Source organism: Micropterus dolomieu, linkage group LG03 (genome assembly GCF_021292245.1).
Source record: "Micropterus dolomieu isolate WLL.071019.BEF.003 ecotype Adirondacks linkage group LG03, ASM2129224v1, whole genome shotgun sequence".
NCBI classification, from domain to species: domain Eukaryota; kingdom Metazoa; phylum Chordata; class Actinopteri; order Centrarchiformes; family Centrarchidae; genus Micropterus; species Micropterus dolomieu.
The window spans coordinates 7,451,148-7,478,860 of NC_060152.1; the positions used below are offsets into that span (position 1 = coordinate 7,451,148).

The following is a 27,713-nucleotide window of genomic DNA, read 5'->3' on the forward strand; positions in this document are numbered from 1 at the left end:
TGAAACTAGCGACTGAGACCATAAACTCATCAGGAAAGTGTTTACTGGGGTAATTATTCGGCTGAGAAGTAGGGTCATTTTCCCATTATTTCTAATGGAGCCAGACTTCTTTTTGCAACCAAAAGAGTCGCCCCCTGCTGGATTTTCAATAGAATGCAGGTTTCAGGGACTTCCGCATCGGCTTCATATAGACCGGAAGCTTCCGGCTTGATTTAAACAGATCCAGGGCCGGTTTGAGTTGATTGGTGGCCCGGAGTTGGGTAGGCCTGCCTTAGATTCTGTGGCACAATTTGATATTGTCCTAGCAAATTAAAGATGTATTTCTTGGTCAACGAGGGCCCTTTGTGGTTGTCTTAAAAGTCACTTTCATCATACAATGTGCAGGAATTTGCCTTAAGGACACTGGTGCAGAGACAGACATACATACAGTACTGACTTTTATTGAGTTTTTCAATATTTGGACAGCAAGGACAGGGGAGTGGAAGAAATGCTGGCCAAAAACACTCTAGTTTTGATGTAATTTGTGAGTAAACAGGCCAGCCAGGTCAACCAGGCCTCCTGTGTTTTGTTTCCTGTGTTCTCTAACTGTACATTTACACTCTCTCCGTCATCCATCAAGCGTAGGACAGGAGTTTATTACCTTACTGACCAGTTCAGTGCATTAGGCACCGACTCGCTGACGGAAGTCAATAAGTGCTTTGTTTGTTTAATTCTCGCTCCTGTCTATCCATGTATCTCCCAGTCACTCCCCTCTCCTCTCACCTCCCCTCAACATGCACATCTGTCATCTGGTCTATCTCTCACTCACTTCGTCAACCTCCTCCCTTCCATGGATGAAGGTGTATTTGAGTTTATGTGTGTGATAGCAGTAGAAGCAGCAGCAGTACTGGTGGATGGGTGTGACCCTGCATGGTTTCATTTCTCCCACGCTCACCTTTGAACTCCATCTAGCTCAAATATTCTTTCCTGCTCTCTTTCATTCCTTCAGGCAGACTGTCAATAACAGCTCTTCTGTAGCTGTTTATTTCCACAGTGGCCATGGCTTTCTCTCCCCACATCCTCTTGCTCTACCTGTAGCTCTGTGCTGCAATTTTTGTCCTCATTTTACCTCTGATGTTTCCTTTCCGTTGATGTGTTATAATGTCTTACCTGTCGAACTCTTCTCTATCTCCGTCTCTTAGATCATCGCGCCCGGCGGAAGAGCATAGCCACAGGAAAGCAGCCGAGCATGGAGGTCCCTCCCACTGCCCCCCTTCAACCCTTCCGACAATCCGTGAGTAACCCCCCTTGTTCCCGGCCTCGCTCGCTGCCTCCGTCCCTCTCGCTGTCCCTCCTCCCTCCTCCCGCCCTGGGTCCGCCACACACCTGTGGCCGCCGGGCCAGCGGCACCCCGCCTCACCCTTTCCCCCTCTCTCTAGCTGTCTCTCCCTCCCTCGCCTTGTGCCAGCAGCAGAAACAGCTAAAGGGCTCCAAGAAAGGGCCCGGCACGCCTCCTTTGCCCCGCTCGCTGCCCCTCTCTCCCTCCCTGTCCTTCACTCTGCCTCACTCGCCTGCTGCCTCCTCCTCCCCCCCCTTCTTGTACTGGGGCGGAGACTGGAGGGCTGCCAGTTCAAGTCCAGTGGCTGGAGGAACGTTTATTGCACCACTGCCCCCTGTTGAGGTATGTGACAGAAACATGGCAGAAGCAGAGACACTGGTTACGTTTATAGTATGTTTAAAACTTTAGATAACTGGGTCTTGGTCAGAAAGGGGTTAAGGCACTACAGCATTTAACATAGAATGATGAAATCATCCCACTCATTTCAGTCGTGGTTTCTAAAGTCTGTGTTAACACAGAATTCACAGAATCCCTGGAAAATTGCATCTTAAAGGGCCATACCAGTGTGTTTTAGCACCTTTAATACAAACAGACTTATTTTCTAATGCATGCTATACATAATTGTGTCTACCGTTCCAGGCAGACATTGTTCTGCATTTTTTTCCCAGTGGTATGAAAATCAATTTGCAGACTCTTGAAACGTACTTGAGTTGTGTAATCTACATTAATGTTTGTCAAACTTACTTCATCATTGTGTGGTAATGCAGTTTAAGTGCAGGTTGATTTTAAAATGCTGCACTGCATTTTGTTGATGTGTTTGTTTGCAGAATTAAAACACCATTATCAAGGAAATAAAATAATAGAACTTCATGAATATGCACATGTGTACAGGTATACACAAAAAACTCTCAATATTCAATTGAGTGTAAACAGAGAAGACGAAAAAAGGAAAGGAAATTTAATGAAACCCCAAAATGAATAATCTTGTCCTTTATATTTTATTGTTGTGCTAAAATCCCACTTTTTAAAATTTGCTTTTAAGTGAATTATTTTTTATTTCATGGTGTTTTGTTTAGTTTTTATGTTTTTATAGTAAGTAAGGAAGTACAACTTTATATGTATCGCATCTTTTTTAGCACGTTACAAAGTGCTCTACATAATATCAAGCATAAACATAAAAACGCAAGGTTCATACAAGAGAAATACATTTAAAAGGTCACGTAGTGCCTTATAAGTGATGGAAAGAATTTAAAAATCAATCATGAATTTAATTGGCAGCTAGTGCAGCGAGACTTAAACAGGAGTGAAATGTGATTGACGAGTAGTCCTAGTTAAAAGTGTAGCTGCTGCATTCTGTACAAGATGTAGACGTGCCAAGGCAGTTTGACTCAGGCAAGTGAAAAGGGCATTACAGAAGTCGAGAAAATGAAAATGCAGGAGAAAATTAAGGCATGAATGACGTGATTTAAGTCAGAAGTCTATAGTAATGGTCAGATTTTTGCAGTGTTTCTCAGAGGAAAACACGATTGAACCGGTTTGTTGACATGGTTTTCAAGTTTCAATTGAGGGTCAAATATAACGTCAAGAGAAGCTCAGTTTTATCAGAATTAATATTGTGCTCTGTTTTTATTGTAAAGCACTATGTAATTGTGTTTTGAAAAGTGGTATATAAATAATGTGTATTATTATTATTATGTAATGTAAGAAAGAAACAAAAGTAAACGGATACTTGGTGTAAACTGTCATAATATACACAACTCAGTCAAATTTCAAATGTGCCCAGACTTTAATCTGATTATTATTAAACTTATACTTATACTTACTTAAAATTAAACAAAGAAAATGTTACTTGTAGAAAATGAAAACATGCAAAAGACCTGGTATGATTCTTTAATGTGACCAAAACAGAAGCAATATAAAAGAAATGTGCTGTCACTGGAGTGACAAATCATGTCTCTTTTTTATACTAGAGACAACTTCTGTCAAAGAGGGAGAGAAGAGCTGGCAGCAAAACACGTTCTGTCTGTAGACAGAAATAATCTGTTTATTGTTTTATTCATGGCAACAGAAACTCAATCACAAGGAATCAAATGTGCACATAAAAGGGCTTAAAGGATAGTTTGGTGTCTTATTAAGTTTGTGACAGTGGTCTATGTTTCCCATCTCCCTTCCATTATTTCTGCTGGTGTTTGCACATTGTCCTTGTAGCTGGAAATAGCAAGACTTTGTTTTCCTCCCTTCACAGGAAACTTATTTGCTGTCCATTCACTTCTGCGGGATGAAAAACAGCTTCCACACACTCGGAAATGACAAAATCCACATATTCCATTAAAGTAAATGTGAAGAATTAGGCTTGGTCAAAGTTTTTGTGTTTCATCATTATTTCATGGTGACTTAGATGAGTGTTTTAATATCAATATTTCATGTTCTCTGATCTCGGATGAGCAAGCCTGAAGGCCAGGAGTGTCACAGTGGAAACTTAAGATGCAGACAAAACATCCAAAGATATTCAGTTTACTCTCATGTATTATAAAGGAAAGCATCAAATCCTCATGTTTAAGAAGCTGGAATTACAAAATGTTTGATATCGTTGCTTAAAAAAATGACTAAAACGATTATTCGATTCGATTCGATCACAGTAGTTGCTGATAAATTTTCCGTCGATAAAGAACCTATAGTAGGGTAGAGGTATAAATATTCAGGTGAAGTACAAGTATCCGAACAAATGTATTTTCTTACATCCCACCACTGGTGTTGATCACACCGGAGAGAGCCCAGACAGCAGTTCATTTCATACCACTTTTGTCAATTAGTGTCCTAAAAATGAATATCTAATTACATACAGCTACTAAATGTGGAAAGTAACAGAAGGGCTGAAACACTAAGTGACATCAGTGTTCTCCTTTAACCTAAAATGGACCAGCTGAAGATGAAGTTGATGCCCCCGCCCCGTCACGATTATCCCACTTTATTGTGGTTTATTGTGATTCAGGCTTTTCACTCTCTCTCAGAGTTAAAGTGTGAGACGGAGCAGCTAATCAAATCAGATTTAGTCATGCAGGCTATTAGCTGCGAACCAGCAGATGGAGCCAAGTCTTTAGTCACATCCTCAAGACAGGCTTCAAAGCCATTTGACTCATGCAAGATGACAAGGTGTCATTTCCTTTCAGTCATTCTACCATTAAAAAATGTTGTGATGTTATAGGTATATAAATGGTATTACTGTGAGTCTTCTGGACACACCTAAATGTTGAATGGGTGAAGCTTCTTGAAGGCACAGTGGCACATAAGAAAGAGCTCTGAAGTTACCTTCACAGCTAGCATTACAAAGTTCAGAGAATATTTCTTTTAACAAGTGAAATTATCCTACCTTGTGCAGTTTTTCTCACTTGCTGTCAAATATTTTTAATTGTATGAAAATTGCTTTTCTTTGTATATGTAAAACAAATGTTTTGTTTCACTTGGTCCCCCTTTGAATGCATCAGTCTGCCCTACAGTGTTGCAAGAACTGGTCCCGGTTCAAGTCATGGTTAAAATCTGTCCAGTCAGGGTTGTTGTAGATCAGGATGGTCCTGCAAAGAAAGGTTCTGTCCCAAATACCCACACTTGCGGTCCTGAGCAGATAAGTGCGTGTTCATACATCTGTAGTTAGTAGACAAGTGTGTCCCAAGTCGGAAAAGTACCATGTGCATTTTTTCCAATACTGCCTTGAAGCAGTAATCATAGCTAAGTGTAGTATCACACAATTCACCATCGTCCACTGTTCCACACCAGTTGTTGGCAGTAGTGCACCTATAGTCTGGTTTTAGGACCGACAATAATCAACAGACATGAAGTCAATGACATGTTGTATTCAGAGCGAATAATATTTATGTCCAAACACTACAAAGTCATGGAACATCTGCATAATAACAATCTGCTCTTCTTGACGGCACTACTAATAGTAATATCACATATTGACATGGTCAATATACGTATTAAATATCACATCTTTTATCAAGGTTTTTGAGAAACATGGTGCATCCTTAAAAGTTCTATCAGACAAAGACCATCAAAATAACATGTTATATTATTTTTCTGTACAGTAGACCTATGGCCTTCTAGATTTTTGCAATCAAAGAAAGCGATATAAAGATTTGACAAACAGAGCTCAAAGAAATGCGGCCTATATTATTGAACTTATTGATATAATAGCACAAACTATAATAACATTAAATCTAAAATTATTAAAACCAATAAGCATCTGTGTACATATGTTGCATGTTATATTGGGGATTGGGTGGCTCGTGGCATCATGAAAAACACTTTCCTTGGAAGAGGTGCCGTGGTCTGAAAAAGTTTGGGAGCCACTGTTCTAGATATCTCAATTTAGTTTATTAATTTTAGTCAGCTCCTGAATGTGTAATCCTACGTATTTGTTCCAACAAGTCACCTGAGCTGGATTGTTCTATGTGCAGTATTTGTATTTGTGTGAGCCGTCAACATGTTCGCGACCAAATATATCACACAAGTAGGAACCTGACTACTCTAAAAAAACTCAAGTGTTGGTATTGAGACGGACCCCACTTTGTGATCTCCCTTATCATTGAACAATTTCCTGTTTCAGTTCTCAGATTTTGTTATTTGACCTTGTAAGGAAGCTCATGTAGGACCTGCACCCCTGTGTGAGGCTTGTACTCTGAGCTTGTTGTTGGACTGTATGGCACACCACTGCCCACCACAGGATCTGTTACAACACTGCAGTTCTCTGTGGCGAGTGGACATGTATGGGCGTTTGATTTCTTGTTGATAATAAATTTACCTTGTGCTCTCCCCCATCATGCATCATGTGTTTCATTTGTGTGCGTCGCCATCTGATTTTGGTGTTACTTAAATACACAAACCACACTGACTCCATGGGAATCATCTATCTTTATTTCACACTTAACACTTCACACCTCCTAAACCATATCAAACTCTTGTATCCTCTCTTCACCACTCAACCCATCTTTTCCAACTCACGTCAACCACTTCTTCATCTCTGTAACTTCCCCTCCTCCATCTGTTTGCCCCCGTTGTTGCTCTCCTCCTCCACCGTATCCAGAGTTTCCTCAGTAGAAGGTTGAAGGGCTCGATCAAGAGGGCTAAGAGTCAGCCCAAACTGGACCGAACCAGCAGTTTCCGCCACATGATCCTCCCCCGCTTCCGCAGTGCCGACCAAGACAGGTCAGTGAGTGTGTGAAAGTGATTTCAAGCATTCATATATGTAATATTATCCTGTGTCTGGCTGTGTTAGTGTGCGATCTCTGTAGTTACATTAATGTGTGAAATTGTGTGTATTTCTCACAGTGTAAATGTTATGGCATCACAAAGTATTTACTTTTCCATCTACTAAGACAATCTGAAGCATCTATCTCATATAAACAGGATGTACTGTAGATAGTGGTGGAAGAAGTACTCAAGATATTTTATTTAAGTAAAACAGGTATGTATAAATACTCCATTACAAGTAAAAGTCCTGCATTCTAATATCCTACTTAGAGGGCCTTTTAAGTATTACTAGCAAAATGTACTTAAGTATCAAAAGTAATAGTGCTCTTTCTGCAGCATAATGTCAGTGACTGATATATTATTGTAAATGACCTACTGATGTATCAGTGTGTAAGCAGCATTATACTGTTGTAGCTGTTCAAGTTGGAGCAAGTTTAAACTACTTTATGGACAGTCATTAGTTTAGTTCAGTGGTCGGGTCCCTCCTAAGGATCACAATATAATTATGAGGGGTCATGACATAATGAGAGAGGAAAGAAAGAAAAAACAAATTTATATATATGACTTTGTTTAATCTTTGCTTTTGTCTTTAGAGATAATTTGGCCTCTTTAGGACTCAAACAGTTATTTAAATTAAACCATGTGAGAAGCTTAGAGAGGAAATCTCTGTTACTACATCGGCTATGAACATCTGAATAAGAAGCCCCAGCTCTGCTTTATTTGTGAGAGTCCACAAGCCAAAATGTGTGGGGAACCACTGGATTCATTGTTGACAATGTGTTGAGTTCAAGTAACTTATCACATGTGTTTTAATGTAAAATCTTAATGTATAAAGTAACAATAACTACTCCTGTCAAATAATATAGTGGAAAGTACAATAGTCCCCTTTGAAATATAGTGGGGTGGAAGTAGAAAGTAAAATTACATAGAAATACTTAAGGAAAGCACAAGTGCCGTACCGGTAAACTTAATTACTTTCCACCACTATTGTTGGGATGAGGCAGTGGTCATTCAAAACGAGAGGGAAGCTGCTCAGAGAGGCGTTGTGATATTATTGCATTAGGACCAAAGATACAGTGTATGAGATACAGCCTGTGGTTAGAGATAGAAGTGTGTTTGCTGGTACATTAAAATGTGCTGTTTTCCAGGAAGTTTGAATGTTACATTTGATCTAAAATGCATGAATATCGCATTTTATTATATCATCAAGCCCTTTGATAGACTGGCAACCTGCCTCTCCCCTGCGGTGCATGATGGGATAAGGCTGGCCTATCTATCTATCTATCTATCATTGTTATAAATTGTTGTTTATTTTACACTCTCATATCCCACTGCAGTGTCACTTACAATTAAAACACCATCGCTGTTTCTTTGCTGGGGCAAACATCGCCCCCCTCTCCATGGCAACCAACAGACAGCCATATGGCGGCGGTACAGACCATAATGAGTCAGTGGGAGATTTGCTTAATTATACCTCCTCTGTATTGAGTTTATAGTTGTAGCAGCACTGGCATTCTTCAGGCACAGCAGCATAAGAGGTAGTGGCTAATTTTGGTTTGACAGAAGTTTGTACAGGAAAGTTTTTATTTTGAAGAAGAAAAAGAAAATTTAAAAAAAGGACACTGCTAGGTTTTGTGGTTGGCGGACCCAGAATTTAAGAGCCAGAGTAAAAGTTGACAGACTTTATTTACAAAACTTGCTGAGGTGGTTAAGGCTGGTGAGAGAGGGGCAGGCAAGTGAGCAATGGCGGGGTCCAATTCCAATCAGCAGCAGGTACTGGATGAGATATAGAAGGTGGAAGCCAAGGAATCCTGAGGCACAGGAGAAAAACAACAGTTATTATTCAAGAGAAAAGAAAAGGCCTCAGGTACCAGGAAGGGTTTGGATAATCTTGCAGTGAGTCCTAGGAACACTGGAGTAATTTAGCTGTGAGTTGATGAATTGATTGAAGACCGGTGTGTAGCTCTGCCAGGTGCCCAGCGTGAAGTCACGCCCGCAACACACAGACAAACAAAAAGAGAAGGCAAACAAAGGAGAGAAGAGAAAACAGAACCAGACACAGCAGTGACAGATCTAATGTGTGAAATTTGAAGTTTCCAGTTTTCGAATAGTTGTCTGGCTGTTTAACAATTATTAACTAAATTGTAAGTGTGACATCAACCTTGCGTGCTATTTCTAATTTTTATGAACTACATACATTATACATTTAGTCATTTAGCTGACGCTTTTATCCAAAGGTAGAGGTAGCACGCCACTGAAGCAGCTAGGGGTAAAGTGTTTTGCTCGGGGACACATTGGTGTGTCACAGTGGGAAGCGAACCCGGGTCTTATCCACTGCCCCACCACCAACCACTAAACTTTTCCAGTGAGTTTTAGCCTCTTTTGCACAAAAACAGTAGCAGCTGCAGTGAAGACAAACTCTGACAAACTTCAGATGTGAACAAGGTCATCTTGATCATGTAAACACAGAGCAGAAGTGCACTCAGGAGAGCGCTAAAACCTCTCCTGAGCCAGGTGTCTGCCAAGGTGCGTTTCCACATGACTTATTCATTTGGGAAGGTTGTGGATGTCTATTATCCCCGGCTGGCCTGATGAGACACAGAACAGACGAAAAAGTCAGGAGCCTTATGAAGTCGAGGTTGTTTGCAATTTTCACAACTCCTCATTTACTCTGGATGTTTCCTGTCAGGGATGTCGGCAAACATCTGCAACTTTGTTCATTATTATTCTGTTTTTTATCTTTATTTATCCCGGGAGGGTTTGCTAAACAAACATACCCTTTTTCAGCACAGACTGATATTCACACAATCATAAATGTGCCTCTGAGCTCCCAAACAGACTCTTAAACAGTGATATGTATTTTTGTACATTTTTTCAATAATTATTATTATATAACTGATTGTTCATACAACTTCCCAATGGGTCTCAGAGTTTTCTTCCGTGTATACTGTTAGGTCACGCTGTCATATAGCTCCTAACTCGTACATAAATGTATATTGTATAATGTTTTTCAGCAGAGTTTCAGTGATGACCTAAAAGCAATTCAGAGCATTTTCTATCCCAAAAAGTATACTTTTCTGTATATTTTAATTATTATTGATTAATCTGCTGAGTACTTTTTCAATTAATAGATTAATTGTTTTGCCAGTAAAATGTCACAGTATAGTGAAAAAGACCTGTTATAATTTCCCACAGCCAGAGATGATGTCTTCAAAGTCCTTGTTTGGTCCTAAACCTAAAGATATTCAATTTGCAGAATTTGCAAATGTTTGGTATTTCTCCTTGATAAATGACTGAAATGATGATCAATTATCTGATTTTTGTTGATTCATTTTCTATCAGAAATATTTGGATTCTTTAAAGCCATCTTCTGTTAGCCTCGGTGTGTGTGAAGGACCTCAGTCATCCATAGTCAAGGGCAACTGGACTTGGTTCAACCAAGTCCAGTTGCCCTTGACCTCAACCTCCGTTGGATTCAGTTAGCCTCACATTATTGTAATATTAGTTAAACCTTACAAGAGGAGAAACTAACGTTTCTTGTAGTTATCAGTTCATCTGTTGATAGTTTTTAGATAACTGATTCATCATTTAGTCCACCAAATGTAAAGAAAAATTTAAAGTGTCTATCGCAAGTTCTAAAGGTCCAAGTGGACAACCCAGAAATCAAAAATATTAAATTTATTTAACATAAAAACGACAAGATCAGAACCAGCAAATGTTTTACCTTTTTGCTTGATTAAATGGCTTTAAAATTGTTACAGATTAATTTTCTGTTGATGGGTTAATAGAGTCATCAGTTTAGCTCTACTTACATAGCTGCTTAGTTAAGTTAAATTTCTTTGTGCTCTGTTGGTTGCCAGACCTGTTCTGCTTTACTTCACTGCAGCGATGCAAAGAACATGTTTACCTTATCATAAAATTTGTTTTGTATCTGCTGATTTCCTTTTTGTTTCTAGTCTGTCATCACTGGTGCTTTGGTTGTTTTTGCAGACGTGTGGTTCATCAGTTGTGACGTGTAAAATATAATTGGCAAGGTGTGTGTGTGTGTGTGTGTGTGTGTGTGTGTTGTCTTTTCACGTTTGACTCTCCCTGCACTTCAACTCCCCACTGAGACCTTGCATAGACCTTCCCAGCACTCTTCTCAATCCCTTTATCCACCCCGACCCTCACACATCCTCCTGCTCTCACTTTCTTCCTCTCCAAAGGATCTGATGTTTACATAATCAACGTGATATTCTTTGAGCGGTCTTAGCTCTCTACCCTCACTCCTTTCTCTCTCAATCTCTCCTTCTCTCACATACTTTCATGACCTCCCCCACTCTTTCTCTCTTCTTCTCTGTGTTCCCCTCAATCTGACTCATTCCTTTGGGTCTATTTTTATCTCTCTCTCTCCCTCTCTCTCTCTCTCTGAGTTTCTCCTCCCCCACGGTCCCCTACATGCAATCAGTGCTCTGTTGATGAACATTATGATTGAACATAGACAAAAGCAGTGCAAGCGCAGGGGAAAAGCTGAGAGTCGGACGCAGCACGGAGGATATACAGTATCTTTTCTATCTTTCCTTTTTCCTTATTTCCATCGCCCCTTTTCTTCTCTGAGGGTCTTCATCACACCTAACCGTCCCTCCTCGTTCTGTGGTTAGACTCACTGTGTCATGATACATCTGTCTTAGTGACCATGTGACTGTCTCCTCAGCTAGTCTGTGATTTTACATGTGCATGCATGTGTGTGTGGGAGTAAGTGTGTAGGAGAGCATGGCAAATTCGTGTTCACTTGTGACCATGATGCCCTTTGCATTTCAGTGTAAAGATTAATGATATTATTAAGGATTATCTTAGAACATTGTGTGGAGAGTTTAAAATGTTTTGCTTGGAGGGAAAAGATGGATATATCTGTAAAGACAGTAAATAGACAAAACTGTAATGCATTGTGATGAAATATGCTTTTGATTGTGTAGTTGCTGACATGATACACGTCAACTCAAAAAAGGTTATAATGAGCATTTCAGAGTAAGTGCACAGGATCAGTCACTTTGCTGTCCCTTCAGTCTACTAGATTATCTTACAAATTCAAATAATGAACATTGTGGCATTAGAAGCTTGATCAGTCTGTCCACTTTACAGCCATCTGTTAAATAATTTAGAATGGATGGTTTTAAAATGTTCATTATTTTTAACGTCTATTCTTTCTCTAGTCAGATATATTCAGGGAACATCTTAGCAGAACCAACTGGAAACTAATATATTTGTCACTATTTGTCTAAAATGAAACATAAAAATGTGATTTGATAGAAATCTGTTGTACTAGGAGGTTTTGCCTTCTTATTCATGCATTTCCATGTACATTTCATAACATAGAAAGGCTACTGGAGATGTGTTAATAGTCCCTGTATTGCCGTAGTTCAACATATGGTGCAACGCTTACATTATTGTTTTTTAGTACACAAAGATAAATGTTAATGATGACAAAGACAAAAGATAATTTTCTTCCATTTACAATTTTACACAGAACTGAAGCATAATCCCACTTTCAACAAAAGAGTCACTCCTTTCTCCCCTCTTCACATCTAACCACAACTATCACTCCTCCCAGGACCCGTTTGATGCAGAGCTTCAAAGAGTCCCACTCCCATGAGTCCTTGCTGTCTCCCAGCAGTGCTGCCGAGGCACTGGACCTCACTCTGGACGAGGACGCCATCATCAAACCTGTCCACTCGAGCATCCTGGGACAAGAGTACTGCTTTGAGGTGAGTACTGAGCTGCATGGTGTGGACAAACAACAGCACACTCATGCACAAAGTGCAGTTTACAGAGCATTAAATTGCACCAAACATGTTGTTCCATCCTGACAAGTGACAGTGATGTGAAAGAGACTGATGTGAATTGAAAACATTTTTTTACATGTGAAAAAAATGAAAGAATCAAGGACACTGAAATGAGCCCTAGTCCCTACATAACTTGCTGCAGGAGTCTGTCAGCTTTTTCCATTACCTTTCCATTTGTGGAACATGACAGGTTGAGAGTGAATGCAAGAGATTGTTTTGGCGCCTTAGTTACAGTCTCCATAGTTACTAATGGCTGTGGTTGTTGAATTTACCATTGGCTATAACCTCAGGTGACTACGGCATCAGGAACCAAGTGCTTTGCGTGTCGCTCAGCTGCAGAGAGAGACAAATGGATCGAGAACCTGCAGAGAGCTGTCAAGCCCAACAAGGTGAGGGGAGAGAAAGGGATGCGGTAGAGGAAGAAAAAAGGATGATCCCTCTGTCTGTGTGTCTCTCTCTCTCCTCCCCGTCTCCCGTTGTTGTCTGTTTTCAAAAAGAGCGCACCGCTTCATTTCTCTGTGTGAACTCCATCCTTGTGTCTGTGTGTGTCTGTGTTGAACAATTTAGTCGCTTCTCCAAGCAAATATTAAAGCTGCACAAGGTAATGTTGCAGGGAGGATCCAAACTGCTGGTAGCCGCAAATAGCCACAAATCAGGTAATGTGGTGATGATGTGATAATGTGATCAGTAAATTGCACACAGCAGGCTTATATTTACCAGCCCTACATGTCTGTGATACATGACACTAAAGGATACTGAAGAGACAAAAGATCCACTATTGGCCAAGTTCTTCTTCTTCATTCTCACTGTGGGCCTCATGCAAGAACCACCTGTACAAACAGATTTACTATGTATGAGTACTTGAAAAGATTGGTAGCATTCACCAATTTTCTCATACTTAGAATTTTCTGTTGGGTAGCAAGTTCACAAGAGACGTGTCAGTTGTCTGTGCATGCCTCATACCACTCATTTGACCTGAAATCATATTACCATTACAATCCGAATTTGGATTTTAAATATAATACAGAAATGAAATAAAATAAAATATATATCTAAGGAAAAAAACATATAATTTAATTAATATTTTGTTCATCATAAGTGTAGCTTGCCAATTTACTGAGGGGTTTTAAAGATTTCGTATTTTGGCACAGCAATATACAGTTCAGTAGGTAAATTCTCTCTCCCCGACAGCTGCCTCGGGGTCTATAAGCAGCTTGCTGCCCAGTAAGGTCCTCTGTTGCACTTGTCAGTGCAACATCACCTGCTGTAGGCTATGGTATTGTCCCATCCAATATCTCCGTGACTGTCCTTTTTGACTGCCTCTCGTATTAGTCGTGGACATAAGACGTTGTTTAGCATCAAAGCTAATGTAAAATCATTCCCTCTTTATTCAGAGTGCATGGCTGCACACGTTGTTGGCAACTGTACTGTTAATATTTTTTTCAGGGCCTCTAATATGACTACGGAATCTGAAACCTTTCTGTCCGCTTATTTTTCAGACCGCAGGACTCGTAGCATGAAATTATTCTCCTTACTCTTGGTAACATTTTTGTGAATGAAACTTTCTCAAAAATGGAGCAGAGATTTTTTGAACTGCTGATTATGCTAATGATTAAGTTCCCACGAAGATTCACCGCCTAATGAACAGCTGGCACGCATCAGGCTGCAGTGAGCGATTTACGACAAGTTTGGTGAATGTGATTTGAAATAATCAAGCCCTAGGGGGGGGGGGGAATAGCGGTTTATTATGAGAATAGGAAAATGTTCTGGCATGAGCCCCATGTCATTGTGTCCATATGTGACCAGGTTATAATTAATTAGTGCAGATGAAATCCTCTTCTTTTTTTGCACCTGTAGTGTATGATTTAAGCAGATATGATTGTGTATTTTCCAAAGTCTTCCTAGTGCAGCTTTAAGGTACTATGATTTTATTTCCATCCTCACAGCTTAAAAAACAAATCTCAACCCTTCATGTCGGCCCAGAGTAAAACCAATATCCTAATTTTCACCCAGATTTCATAGTCCTGTAAAATTGTCCCATATCTCCCCTCTGTTATTAAAAAAGTGAACAGGCATGTAAGATATTCAGCTTTGATGGCAACCAGGGACTAGGAATTATTAAGCCAGACTGAGATGAAACACAGCCCGAGTTGAATGCCTCGTCCAGATGCTCAGGCCACAGGGGTCCTGGCTGAGTCATGGAGCTCCAAGGACTCCATGCAGGGGCTCCCTCTAAAATCGTCCCCCTCCTACCCCTAAACAACACGCATCATGCATCTCAGACCAGATGCATCGACAGAGATAAGGCTCACTGCAGAGACAAGGATTATCATTATGCTTTTTCAATTTCTGGAGCCTTTTAATTCCCACTTTGAGCTTTGATTGTTTATTTTATTCAAAAGGAGAACAGCCACTTCACCCTGCTTTAGTGTTTTATTCGTTTTTTGGTAGTAAAATCGAAATATGACAGAAACTAGGAAAGATGTAACGTGATATCAAGACAGAGGACTCGAGCTCATGCTGGTGCTGCTGCACTGTATGTGCACTAGCAAACTGAGCCACCAGATGCCCAGCACATTCAAACTCAGAGGTTTGGAATTAATTATGCCTTGTGTTGGGTGCTGGTTATCAAAGAGCATACAAATGGAAAACTTAAGAACTGTGGATCTGGCTGATGCTCACATATTGAGCTGTCTAAATCAGGTATTAGATAGTCTGCAGCAAACAGGGGGCTAACAACAATGGCATTTGAGCCCAATTGAAATGACTCAGCGCCCGTTCACTGAAACATCACTCCGCAATCAACACGGCACTCTCTCCTCCCATGGGGGATGTCAAATATAGCTTGGGCTTTGTGATCATGATTAAGAAGTGTAGCTGTCGACAGAAACATCACCACCATTGTTTGTCCCTCATCTTTGCAGCACATGTGCATTGTGTGATTTTTGTCTCTCTGCATTTAAGTGGATTACTTTTTGCATCCAGTAAGACCACTCGTACTCTTATCCTTCACATTTTCTGTTATCTTCCTTTTCTGTGTCTCAGTCATGCTGTTTTCTTTATCTGTATTCACATCAAAAGTTGAGAGCAATTTATCAAGTACAGCTTGTAATCCACAGCAGCTCGACCGCCAGGTCACCAGCCATTTTCTCTGTTCTCTTGCAGCCTGACCTGCTGTCTCCCTTTATTCACACACACTGTCTCTGTTTCCATCTCTAAAGTTTTTTTCCTTGCTGATTGTCATGTTTTCCCCTGCATTGCATCATCTTCTTTTGTAAAGTATTTTAATGACTCTATTATTAGATGCACTTGACCTTATTTGACTTGACTTCATCTCCATGCAGGACAACAGCCGGAGGGTGGACAATGTGCTCAAGCTGTGGATCATAGAGGCACGCGAGCTTCCAGCCAAGAAACGCTACTACTGCGAACTTTGTCTGGACGACATGCTGTACGCACGCACCACCAGCAAGCCGCGCACCGACACCGTTTTCTGGGGCGAGCACTTTGAATTCAACAACCTGCCAGCCGTCCGCAATCTACGCCTTCATCTATACAAAGAGACAGACAAGAAGAGACGCAAGGTGACAAAGATTATTTTATAGTTTCAGCTCATTATTTAGCTGTCCAAACTGCAAGTTTACTGTTTTGGTTCACTCACTCTCATAGAGTTGTTATTGGCCACAGGCGAACAAGCTCAAAAACCCACTGTAACCGACCTGCTAAGCACCAAACAGCAGACAGACACAATTTGCAACAAGCTGGTGAACATAGTGGAACATTTAGCAGCTATAGAGCCAGATAATTCCTTGAGGAGTTGGTAGAGACCAAAAACAAAGCTAAAAGGAGAGTGAATATCGGACTTGCAATCACCAGCTGGCCAGAAACACGACTCATTGAGTGATAATGTGGCCCCATAACTTCTGAATGTGTAAATAAGAAAGTGTTTGTCAAGAAGTTCATTAACTTATAAGGCGATGATATGTTGTTCATAACTTGTTTCTGCTGCTGCTGCCATAGAAATGCCAGAATTCTGTTTTTGCCGTTGGAATATGGGAATCGAATTTCTCAATCACACCTGAACATGTATTTTAAAGTAGATGTAGAAAATCTCCACCAACATTTTACAACGGAAATGAGCAATTTGGATTATTAGAGGATTAGTTCAGCAAAAATAAATAGATGAGGAAATAATGTACTGTGAGGATGACTGCATTGTCATTCAGTGGCTTGATAATAAAATAGCCAATATCAAATTGGGTTGGTTGTACTGCATTTGTCTTTGTCATTTGCTTGATTGGCTTTATAACAACATGGTTATGGTTCTGCAACGGGCATAGTTTGGGTTGTAGGGAAATGGGAGTGTCTTCGAACTGCAGTGAGAGCACGCTTGAAGGAAAGACAAGCCAGAAACATCATGATTGATGAAGTTATCATTGAGTCATTGCCATGGATCAAAAACCCTATCAGCCCCCTGCAGATGCACAACATAGTGGCAATTTTGTGTTATTTGGCTGTGAAAAAAAAATTCATTATTTATTCAGTACTAAAGTTTTTAATGAACTTTTTTTTTCAGACTTTCAGAAATTGAAAGAAATGTTCTATGACACATGCTCATGTTGACAAATATCTACTTTTTTCTCTCTAAGGAAAAGAGCACATACTTAGGACTTGTAAGCATCCCCATCTCAAGCATAACTGGACGTCAGTTTGTGGAGCAGTGGTACCCGGTCATCCAGCCCAGCGTCCTCACCAAGGGAGCTGGTGTGGGAGGGGGGAAGATCATCAACGCATCCCTACGCCTCAAATCACGCTTTCAGACCATGAACATCCTGCCCATGGAGCTGTACAAGGAGTTTGCAGAGTACGTCACCAATAACTACCGCACCATGTGTGCTGTGCTGGAGCCTGTGCTGAGTGTCAAGAGCAAAGAGGAAGTGGCCTGTGCATTGGTGCATATACTGCAAAGCACAGGGAAAGCTAAGGTAGGGACGCCTCTATTTGACATATCGGGATTTGAAACTATGTGAAACAGATCTAAAACAAAGGCTTTTCAGTTATTGTGACCATAAAATCTAATCATTTTTTATTTCTGCTGTAAACATTGTATGTAATAAAGAGTAATAATTAAGTTGTTTTGTTCTCCAGGACTTCCTGTCAGACATGGCGATGTGCGAGGTAGACAGATTCATCGACCGAGAACACCTTATCTTCAGAGAGAACACTCTGGCCACCAAAGCCATAGAAGAGTACCTCAAACTGATCGGACATAAGTACCTCAAGGACGCTATAGGTGAGCAAGAATAGTTGCGGAAAACTTGATGTTTGAGTTTGTCACTGTATAAACTGAAGCAACTGCAATATTCACACCAATGTGAAAGTAATTTCAAATTCAGGAGATGAACTTTTGGAAGTTTTGGAATAACCAAACTTTTAATTAAAAGAAAAATCCTTCCTTAGATACTGTTACCCATTTCTCTCAGCCTGCCTTATTGTTTTTGCTTGAAGAGATAGTTTGGTTTTGTGAGGGAATTTTATTATTTCCTACCATACCCAGAGTTAAACTGGTGTTTTTTTAGATCTCTGCACATAGTTTGATGATGTATTGAATTACATGATTAGCCAAGTTCAGCAAGTGAAAGATGTGTGTGGGATCACGAAGCAGCTACTCTCAAAAGTAGAGACATACAGCTTCCCTAAAGAAAGGGAAGGGAATATAATATATTGTACACATTAGCGTAGCATCATTAATTAATGTTTTCTGTTTTGTGTTTTTGTGTAATGGAGTACATACAAAATCTTAACATTTACCTTGCAGTTTGGATCTAATATGTTGAACGTTAGCATATTCAAACACCATTACTCTGGATACTTGTAAACAGTAACTGGAAAGGAACTTTCATGCATATAAAAACTGCTTTACATCAATATCTTAACAAATAAATAAAAAGGTTGCCTTTTTTAAAAATATAATACATTTTAAATATAATAAATTAAATATAATATACTATATAATATAATTGCTTTATGTGAATATTATAACGGTAGATCAATGCGAATACAATTTAAAAGCAAGATTTAAAAGGTGAAACTTGAAATGTTTCTGAATTGCACGGCAGATATTTAAGGTTGTTCCACACTTTTCGGTTCATAGACATAAAAGGGTGCCTGTCCGTACTTCTTTGTCTTAAGTGTTGGCACATTTATTGCTTTACTCTTCGATAGCCAGGGAAGTGGCTAAGAGTATAGAGGGAGAGACTAAGTATGGAGGTGTGAAAACATTTAGATCTTTGTAATATAATTTAAAAATCAAGTCTAAAAGAGACACAGGACCAATGCAAAGACTGGTGTAATATTGTCTGTTCACTTATTTTTTGGTAATTCTTTTCAAAAAGCTTTGCAATAATCCTGAGGAGAGAAAACCAACACACAAATCAATTTATTTGCATCCGGAAATGTCTTGCAACAGCAAGACATTTCTCTGGTGGAAAAGATTTTGTCCTCAATTAATTTGAAATAGTTTTTACACATTCAGTCTGTAATACATCATCTTCTTCCTTTATTTCTGAGGGTAACTTTCTATACATGAAATTGATATAAATATTTTCTTAGTTTAAAAGTGGGTGTTTTGGCTTATAAATAAAAGTTAGAGTTGATTGCAGGTTTGCCTTCTAGCTACAGTAGCTTGTTGGCTAATTAGCCTGCCACCCAAGTTTCCCAACTTTGTATTGTTTTTCAGTAATTCCTCTTTACCTACACTTCAGCATGTCCTGTGGCAATATTGCATTTGGTCTGTTAAATTTGCAGCTGATGGAAAAATCTCATACTCTCCCATAATGGATTTCTTTTATATTAGTCTATTATTCTATTGGTTTTTGTCGCTGTTGCTGTATGTATTAACAACACTGAACTGATCTTGGTGATAGTTTCTACTATTTTGCCGCACCTAATGAAATGTCATTTCTAGGGGAGTTCATAAGAGCCTTGTATGAATCAGAGGAAAATTGCGAAGTGGACCCCATGAGAACACCACCCTCTGTACTCCCAGACCACCAAGCCAATCTTCGAATGTGCTGTGAACTGGCACTCTGCAAGATCGTTAACTCACATTGGTGAGCACTTAATAAATAAATCATTTCATTTGTATTGAGTGAGTTTATTCCTCTCTGCTACTCCATTTAAAAAAAAACATGAGAAATGACAAACTCCACAGTTTGTTTCTGATCTATCAGTATATGCCCTTCACAGTGTTTTCCCTCGAGAGCTGAAGGAAGTTTTTGCCTCATGGAGAGTGCGCTGTGCAGAGAGAGGCCGGGAAGACATCGCCGACCGTCTCATCAGTGGTTCCCTCTTCCTGCGCTTCCTGTGTCCTGCCATTATGTCCCCATCGCTCTTCAATCTCACCCAGGAGTATCCCGATGAGCAGACATCACGCACGCTCACCCTCATCGCGAAAGTGGTGCAGAACCTGGCTAACTTTTCCAAGTCAGTTTTATTATTATTATTATTATCATTATTATCATTATTATCATTATTATCATCATTATTATCATTATTATTATTATTTCATTTTATTTATAGCCTTTTTAATTTGCATCCACTCGTTTACCACCACAGTACTGTATGCTAGACAGTATCTAACATGCTTAAACAATAAGAATTCAGTCAAAATCCATAATCAACAAATCAACATAAGCAACAAATCTCTTCTTTTTCTTTTTTACAAGAAAACATGCCTTTTTTCTGAATCTAAATGTAGTGTTCCTCTGTGAAGGGAAAAAGAAGGTTGACCATCAATTGCATAAAATACTCAAATTGTCTTACATTAAAAATATGTAATGTCTTCCTCTCGAGTGATCTTGGAATACGATACGACCACATTCAAAACTATGTTTAGATCATATTGAGAAATTAGAAAGCCTTCACATTTGGACCATCTGTAACCAGGTATATTGGTGCAAAAAAGTTTTCTCCAGACCCATTTATTATTTTGTAAGTTTTGCTGTTATATTCTGAACCTATAAAAGTTGCGTGTTAAAGAGGTCATATTATGCTCATTTTCAGGTTCTTAATTTTATTTAGGGGTTGTACCATAATAAGTTTACTTGGTTTCATTTTTAAAAAACACCGTATTTTTGTCATACTGCACATTGCTGCAGCTCCTCTTTCACCCTGTGTGTTGAACTCAATGGTAAGGTATGGTTACTCCGTTTGGGGTGGACTTTGGGCTTTTTGACTTTTCAAACCAATTACATGCATGAAAAAGATACATAAAACAAATAAGGAGAAGGGAAAAAGACTAAAGGCATAATTTGACCTCTTTAAAACAATATACCATACATATCTTTTCAACACAATTTTGAAAATGAGTGAAACATTTCCCTAATTTTAATTTTAATATTTTTGTAGAAACATTAGAATGCTCCATATTTTGCCAACTATATATTAGTGTCATTGCAAGTTATAAGACCACAAATAGTTTTTCATAAACAAGCCACTGTGCTATAACTCAAATTTGTCTCCGTTTGGTTTATTCAACGCTGTACCACATAGTTAGTGATGTGTTAAGGGTACCATGTGCCATTTTCATTTTAAACAAGCCCATTTGTGTTTATTCAGTGACTCACACCTAAATGTCTTGACAAGGTGGCAGTGGACATGAATAAGAAACAGAACCTCAATTTAACACTTATCATATTTCGTGACATTTAATTTCACCTTTCACCATGAATTGCTTACTTGTTTTTACTCACATTCCCTTCCTTCTCTTTCTTACCCTCCACCACTGGCTTTCCTTCTTTTCTCACCTGCAGGTTTGGCAATAAAGAGGAGTACATGTGTTTCATGAATGAGTTTTTAGAGATGGAGTGGGGCTCCATGCAGCAGTTCCTGTATGAGATCTCCAACCTGGACAGTGTGAGCAATGCAGGCGGCTTTGAGGGATACATCGACCTAGGCAGGGAGCTGTCCATACTGCACAGTCTCCTCTGGGAGGTCATGGCTCAGCTCAGCAAGGTAAACCCAAACATAACATGTCATATATGCCATTATAAACTACAATTTTACACTGTCATTCTTTCCAAAATAAGACAATAGTAATATTATTGTTTATTTTAGTATTTTATTATTTATTTAAGATAATATAAAACATGTTGTCCCTTTTTATTTAGTTTTTAGATTTGTCATCAATTGCACAGGATGTCTCTTGGGTTTTTAACAAGTTTTCATTTTTCTTATTTGGTAATACTGCTGTATTTTTAATCACTTTGGCATACAGGGATTGGACACCTACATTGTACCCTCTCATGTAACTAAGGTAAAAAATATAAAAATAAAAATAGCTACACATGATGATGTAATGCAGTCCAGTACACAAACACCAGTAATTATGGCTTAAATCAAATGAACCCGCTGTACATCACTTTAGGTTTTATTACTGTGAAGCCAAACTAAACCAAACTCAGAATGCATATGTCATTTCAAGTTGAATTTCAACAATTTAGTCTAAAAAAAACTCTCACCTCAAACCTTTTTGCCATATAAGTGATAAATCAGGCTTGAGCTGTCATTAACTTACAAGTGCCAGGTGAGTTGAGGTGGATATATGGTATTTTAATGAAACCCTTATGTTAGATAACTCAAAGAATTTTATTTTTAAATCCTCAGCAAAATTAATTTTCTTTTTCCTTTAACCACAGGATGCCATCATCAAACTGGGTCCTTTGCCTCGCCTCTTGAATGACATCAGTATGGCCTTGCGTAACCCACACCTCCAGAGGCAGCCCAGCCATCAGACAGACAGGGTGCAGGACAGACAGGCAGACAGGCTGCTGTCACGGCCGAGCTTCAACAGGGGCATCTCATCCGAGTTCCAAAATCTCATGATGAGGGATCTTAATAGGTAGGCGTGACCATAACAGCTTTTGTCTGACCATCACAACAAAACCCATATTCTGTCTACTATTGCATTGTATTGCGAGAAAACAGTAAATATTCACATTTAAGAAGTTGCTACCATATCATTTTGGTATTTTATCTTAAAAAATTACTCAAAACGATTCATTTGTTATCAAAATTGTTGCCCATTATTGTAGATCGACTAATGGATTTGTAAATGATAATAATAATAATTATTGTCTGTCTTAAGCTGTGGTTGGCCTTACTCACTGCTGTTCTCCAGCTCTATAGATATCACTCGCTTGCCTTCCCCTACCTCCACTGGAGGGGTCATGCCATCCCGCTCCCAGATGAGTTTTCAGGACCGTGACCACCCTCATCGAGCATCCTCCAAAGACATGTTTTACGTATCACGCCCTCCCCTGGCCCGATCCAGCCCAGCATATTGCACAAGCAGCTCGGACATCACAGAACCAGACCCTAAGGTGAGTTTTATCATACAGACTTGGGGAATCCTCATCCCATCCACTAGGTTTATCTTTATCAAAGTGAGGTTAGTATGACGTGCATGTTAGTCATACTTAATAGAATCTGCCATCGTGTGATCGAGGCTGTAGTATATCATGACATCTGCTTTTTTTCCACTGATTCACCACGCAACTCATCCTAGCGGTATTTCCTGGGAAATACTTTGAGGCATTCCGATATCCTGGCCTCGCGGTAAAAACACCTGCACCACCCTCACCCATACCATCCGTGGCCACCTAGCATACATAATAACGGGGCACACTAGCCTCTCATATCCCTTATTATCTAGGTTCTCAGTGTCAATAAAAGCGTATCTATGATGGACCTCCAGGATTCCCGAATGAACAGCGTGTCTAACCTGCAGTCGGTGGACATGCTCAACTCCTCCCAGGCCTCCATCGCCGGCATGGGCAGCTTCGGAGGGCTGAGCAGCGGAGGCGGTGGCGGCCTGGGGTCGGGCCTGAGCAGCCAGCTGCGGGCCGGTGGGAGGTTGTCAGCTGGCTCTGGCGGCTCCAGCATGTCCGGCGGTCTTCGGCTGAGCCAGCTGAGCCAGATGGGCACCACCACCGACTCGCTATCCCAGCAGCAGCAACAGCAGGCCGCCGCCATGCGCTACCCGCTTTCCTTCCAGAATCCCCTCTTTCATCTGGCGACTGCTGATGGGCCTCAACAGCAACAGCTCCATCACCAGCACAGCCGGGTTCAACCTCCAGCACCCCTGCTCCTGGCGCCAGACCCTGAGCCCTCTCACCAGACCTACATCCCACAGTTCGCCCATGGGGGGTTCTCTCGCAGCGAGGACCTGTCTACCCTCAGGACCAGGGACGGTCACCTGGGCCAACCCAGCATCATCCACTCACACAGCTACAGTGACGACTACAGCAGGGCTGAATATTCACGCAGGCAGATGTCCATGCAAGTGCAGGTACATGAATGTTCTCATGATGTCTTAAAGCCACCAGGTGTAAATTGCCATGACTCTTTTAAAATATTCTGATGGTTTTAGCACTTCAACTAATGATTGTTTTCATTATCATTTAATCAGTCTTTTTTTATTTCATTTAGTGGAAAAAACAATAGAAAACATTGAGAAAGGGCCATCACAAATTCCCATGGGCCCAAATCGACGACTTGTTTGTTTTGTTCAACTAATGGCCTAAAAACTAAAGATGTTTGGTATATTTTTTCTTTATAAATGACTTAAACAATTTAAAAAATCATTTGACAGAAGAACTAAAACCATTAGTCAGTCTAGTAGCTGATCGACAGAAAATGCTTCAGCAACTGTTTAGAGTGTCAATCGTACATCTTCTTTGTCAAATGGGATTTTAAACTGAATCTCTTTCAGTTTTGGACCAGGAAGTTGTGATCAGCCTTTTTAGTCATTCTCTGACATTTCATACACCCAAAAATTAATCAAATAATTAAGAAAATAATTGTCTGATTATTCAGTAGTGAAAACAATTATAGTTGCAAGCCATAATTAACAGTAGACAGGCAGAATAAGAATCAGCCTTATTTGCCAGGTATGTGTACACATACGAGGAATTTGACTCAGGATTGTACATTGCTCACGATGTGCTTACTTATACAATAATACAATAACACAATAATAAAATCAAACACAGGGTACAGTATAGAGAACACATATATGCACTAAACAAAAACAATATAGACAGATTGAGACAATAGTGCAATGAGCAGAGTGCAAAGGATGCAGGAGTAAAGTTATTATCATTATTATGTACATGCGAGGTACATGAGGTGGATGAGATTTACAGGTACACATACACATACATGCATACAAGTACACATGTACAGAGTGTGATGGTGCATAGTGCGAAGGATGCTGGAATAAATTAGTGTTATGTGCAGGTGTTAGGTTCTTCAGGTAGGTGATTTGATATACAGTATATAAAATATACAAAAAGACAAAATGAACAGTATGAACAGCTCTGAAATAGAGAAGGAAAAATGGGAAAAAAAATAAAGGTGATGAAATGCATCTGAAAAGACAAACACAACACTCAAACTGAACTTCCTGGATGGTATTAGGTGTGTTTGAGATGACTGCAGCTTACTTTTGCCGACTTGATAGTCAAGCGTGAGATGCAGGCGACTGCTGGGGTGGGGTATAAAAAACGCATTCTACCTGCGTCAGCGCTGCAAAGCTCCGCATGAAGTCAAACGCACCTATTGTCTAGCTGACTCCAGGAGCAACATGCCCAACCATCGCCACCTTTTTTAAACGCAGGGCTGTTTTCTGTATGACTGCCCAGGTTGAAGGTTGAAGTTGAAAGTAGCATCATTTGAAGAACTGAAACAAGAAATGAAAATGCTTATTATTTACTTGTTTTCTTCCTAAGGATAACCTCCAACAGCAACAACAAATGATGGGCATGACCTCCCAGACCGGAACCTCTCATTCCTCTCTGGCCACCACACCCCCCTCCACAGTCCAACCCATGCGCCAGAGTTCTGTTGCCCCACCTCCCACCCAGCGCGTCAAGTCCCAGACCTCCCATCAGCTGTCCGTCAGCGCAGCTGCTGCACCTGCACCGGCTAAAACACGGCCACAGAGTGGGAATCTACTCCAGTCACCAGAGTCCGGCTACAGCGGCAGGCAGCACGGGTCCCGGCAGCTGTCCGTCAAAGACAACACTGCCCCGGGCCTGCCTCACCAGCAGAGCTCTGTCAGGGAAAGCCAGAGTCCACAGGGAACCACAAGTCAGAGCACTCAACAGTCACCACAGCAACAGTCTCAGCAACAGAAACAGCACCTGCTCAAACCCACCATGAGCAAACAGGTAACATCTGAACACTCTGAATTCATTTAATTCTCTATTCTTTTCTTCAGCACTCCAGATTTTTCTTTCAGCACCTGTGCTCATAGCAACAGTGTGTGTAAGATGTCTGTAACTAAATGTGTTTCGCTTATTGAGTAGTTATAAGGGCTTGAGTCCCACCAGGGTCCGGCCATGCTCAAAACGTAATTTATCGTATATCAACAATAAACACAGTTGAAAAAGACCAAAAAAGAAACATTTTAACTATGTATGTGAGATATGTAGCTGTGCAGATGTTGTAAAATGTACACGCCCTGTGCCCACTCTGATTGGTGAGTAGGACCGTAACAGGAGGCGCATGGCGCTTGTGATTGGTGAGCAAGTCTGTTACACAAGGATGACAACGGAATGAATTTGTAACTGCATGACTGTTAAAAAGGGTCAGATGCGCTGTTTAATTAACCTACATTTTTAATCGTAGTCTTCACGATTAGCTAATCACGTTCTTTCAAATTGCAGTTTCAATTTGAAAACGATTAATTGTTCAGCCCTGATAAAAACCCTCTCAAATATCGCTTGTTATGAAACTGACTCTCATCCACTTAAGAATTTAGATTCTCATATTCATTGTGCTGGCCTTTCTTCCTAGGTCGCCCAGTCTCCATCTACCCTCAATCCCCCAACCCCAGCCAATGAGCGAACAGTGGCCTGGGTCTCCAACATGCCTCATCTGTCGGCTGACATTGAAAGTTCGCGAATTGACCGTGAAGAGTTCAAACTAAAGGAGTACTCAAAGAGTATGGATGAGTCACGCATGGACAGGGTAGGTTTCACTTATATCACAGGCTTCTTTTATTCATGCTTGGTAAAATGCAGAGGAACATTGAGTCACGTCTATCATTGCTGAGCAGATGGCACTCTGGTGTAAACGCAGAGGTCCAGAGGTCTCAAGCTGTGTGGGAAACAACGCCAAGTGTTCATAAATCTTTTTCAGTGTTTTCAGTGGTATATTCACTGTACATCAGCCTTTGTGCAACAGCTACTGTAATTTTAAATATCTGGAGGTGGTTTTTCTTTCCAGTATCTTTTAAATTCATGAATGCGCATAAAGAACTTTTAAAACCACTAGCCACTGAGAATTCAAGCTATGTAAACACTAACCTACTTAAAACATTTCTAGTTTAGCATTCTCTCCATATCTCTGCCTCAGGTACGGGAGTACGAGGAGGAGATCAACTCCCTGAAGGAGCGTCTGGTGATGTCCCACAAAAAGCTGGAGGAGTACGAGCGGAGGCTCCTCACGCAGGAGCAGCAGACCAATAAGATCCTCCTACAGTACCAAAATCGACTTGATGACAGTGAGAGGAGGCTACGCCTACAGCAAGTGGAGAAAGACTCCCAAATTAAAGGAATAATTAGCAGGTAAATGGAGGCTGTTGTTGGGATGGAGGGCAAAAGACAGCTAAGACGTCATGTGGTCTTTTATAGTTAGGCCATTGGCGGGCCACATTGACTTTATTTTTGTTTATTGTGACGCCTTTGGTGACTAGACTATATGAGTTTTCTTCTAAGAAGTGGCATATTCGCTCAGACTAAGATTGCAATCATGAATTAAAATACATTATCATACTCCTGAGCAGTAAGTGGAAGCAGTAGTCTTTGGTTGACACAGTACAACTTTAGCATATTGGATTCTACTTAACAAGAGTGAAACATGAACTTGAAGCAGTGATGTTTTTCTCAAGATACAAATATTGCATATTGGAATATGACTATTTACAGGGGTTGTTATCTTTCAAAGAATATTGGAAGGTAGGAGGTTGTTTCAGTTTCATTAAGTACTGGGAGAAAGGCAGGGAGCATACTGTATATTAAAAGCCAAAGCTGCAGACATGTAATGAGTGATAAATTGAATGAGAAACTATTATGAGGAAGACAGTGATATATATCTTCTTCGATAAGCATGCAGGGCATGTTCCCTTGGTGGTTGGTTCTCTTCAACTGGACAAAAAAGTCTTTGATTGTCCTCTAAGCTCTCGTAGCAAATCTGCTATCAAGACCTCACAACATGGTTTACTTGTTGTTCAAGAGCATCATATTTTGGTTGACTGT

The 27,713-nt window shown here is 40.2% G+C and overlaps 1 protein-coding gene and 1 long non-coding RNA gene across 2 annotated transcripts in view; one reads left to right on the forward strand and one right to left on the reverse strand.

The window, feature by feature from the left end:
* The window catches only part of LOC123967931, a 57,092-nt gene extending 55,822 nt beyond the window's left edge, over positions 1-1,270 (reverse strand). Inside the window, exon 1 of the long non-coding RNA XR_006824376.1 lies at positions 1,150-1,270. This is a non-coding gene — a long non-coding RNA (uncharacterized LOC123967931). The remainder of the gene's footprint in view (positions 1-1,149) is intronic.
* The window catches only part of syngap1b (synaptic Ras GTPase activating protein 1b), a 149,192-nt gene that overhangs the window by 103,503 nt on the left and 17,976 nt on the right, over positions 1-27,713 (forward strand). The window contains exons 5-20 of the mRNA XM_046044302.1: positions 1,182-1,660; positions 6,402-6,523; positions 12,159-12,312; positions 12,681-12,779; positions 15,735-15,974; positions 17,040-17,375; positions 17,539-17,683; positions 19,358-19,502; positions 19,639-19,875; positions 21,204-21,405; positions 22,089-22,291; positions 22,571-22,772; positions 23,147-23,740; positions 25,182-25,622; positions 26,251-26,424; positions 26,812-27,023. Coding sequence (XP_045900258.1) covers positions 1,182-1,660; positions 6,402-6,523; positions 12,159-12,312; positions 12,681-12,779; positions 15,735-15,974; positions 17,040-17,375; positions 17,539-17,683; positions 19,358-19,502; positions 19,639-19,875; positions 21,204-21,405; positions 22,089-22,291; positions 22,571-22,772; positions 23,147-23,740; positions 25,182-25,622; positions 26,251-26,424; positions 26,812-27,023 — 3,985 coding nt within the window. The remainder of the gene's footprint in view (positions 1-1,181; positions 1,661-6,401; positions 6,524-12,158; positions 12,313-12,680; positions 12,780-15,734; positions 15,975-17,039; positions 17,376-17,538; positions 17,684-19,357; positions 19,503-19,638; positions 19,876-21,203; positions 21,406-22,088; positions 22,292-22,570; positions 22,773-23,146; positions 23,741-25,181; positions 25,623-26,250; positions 26,425-26,811; positions 27,024-27,713) is intronic.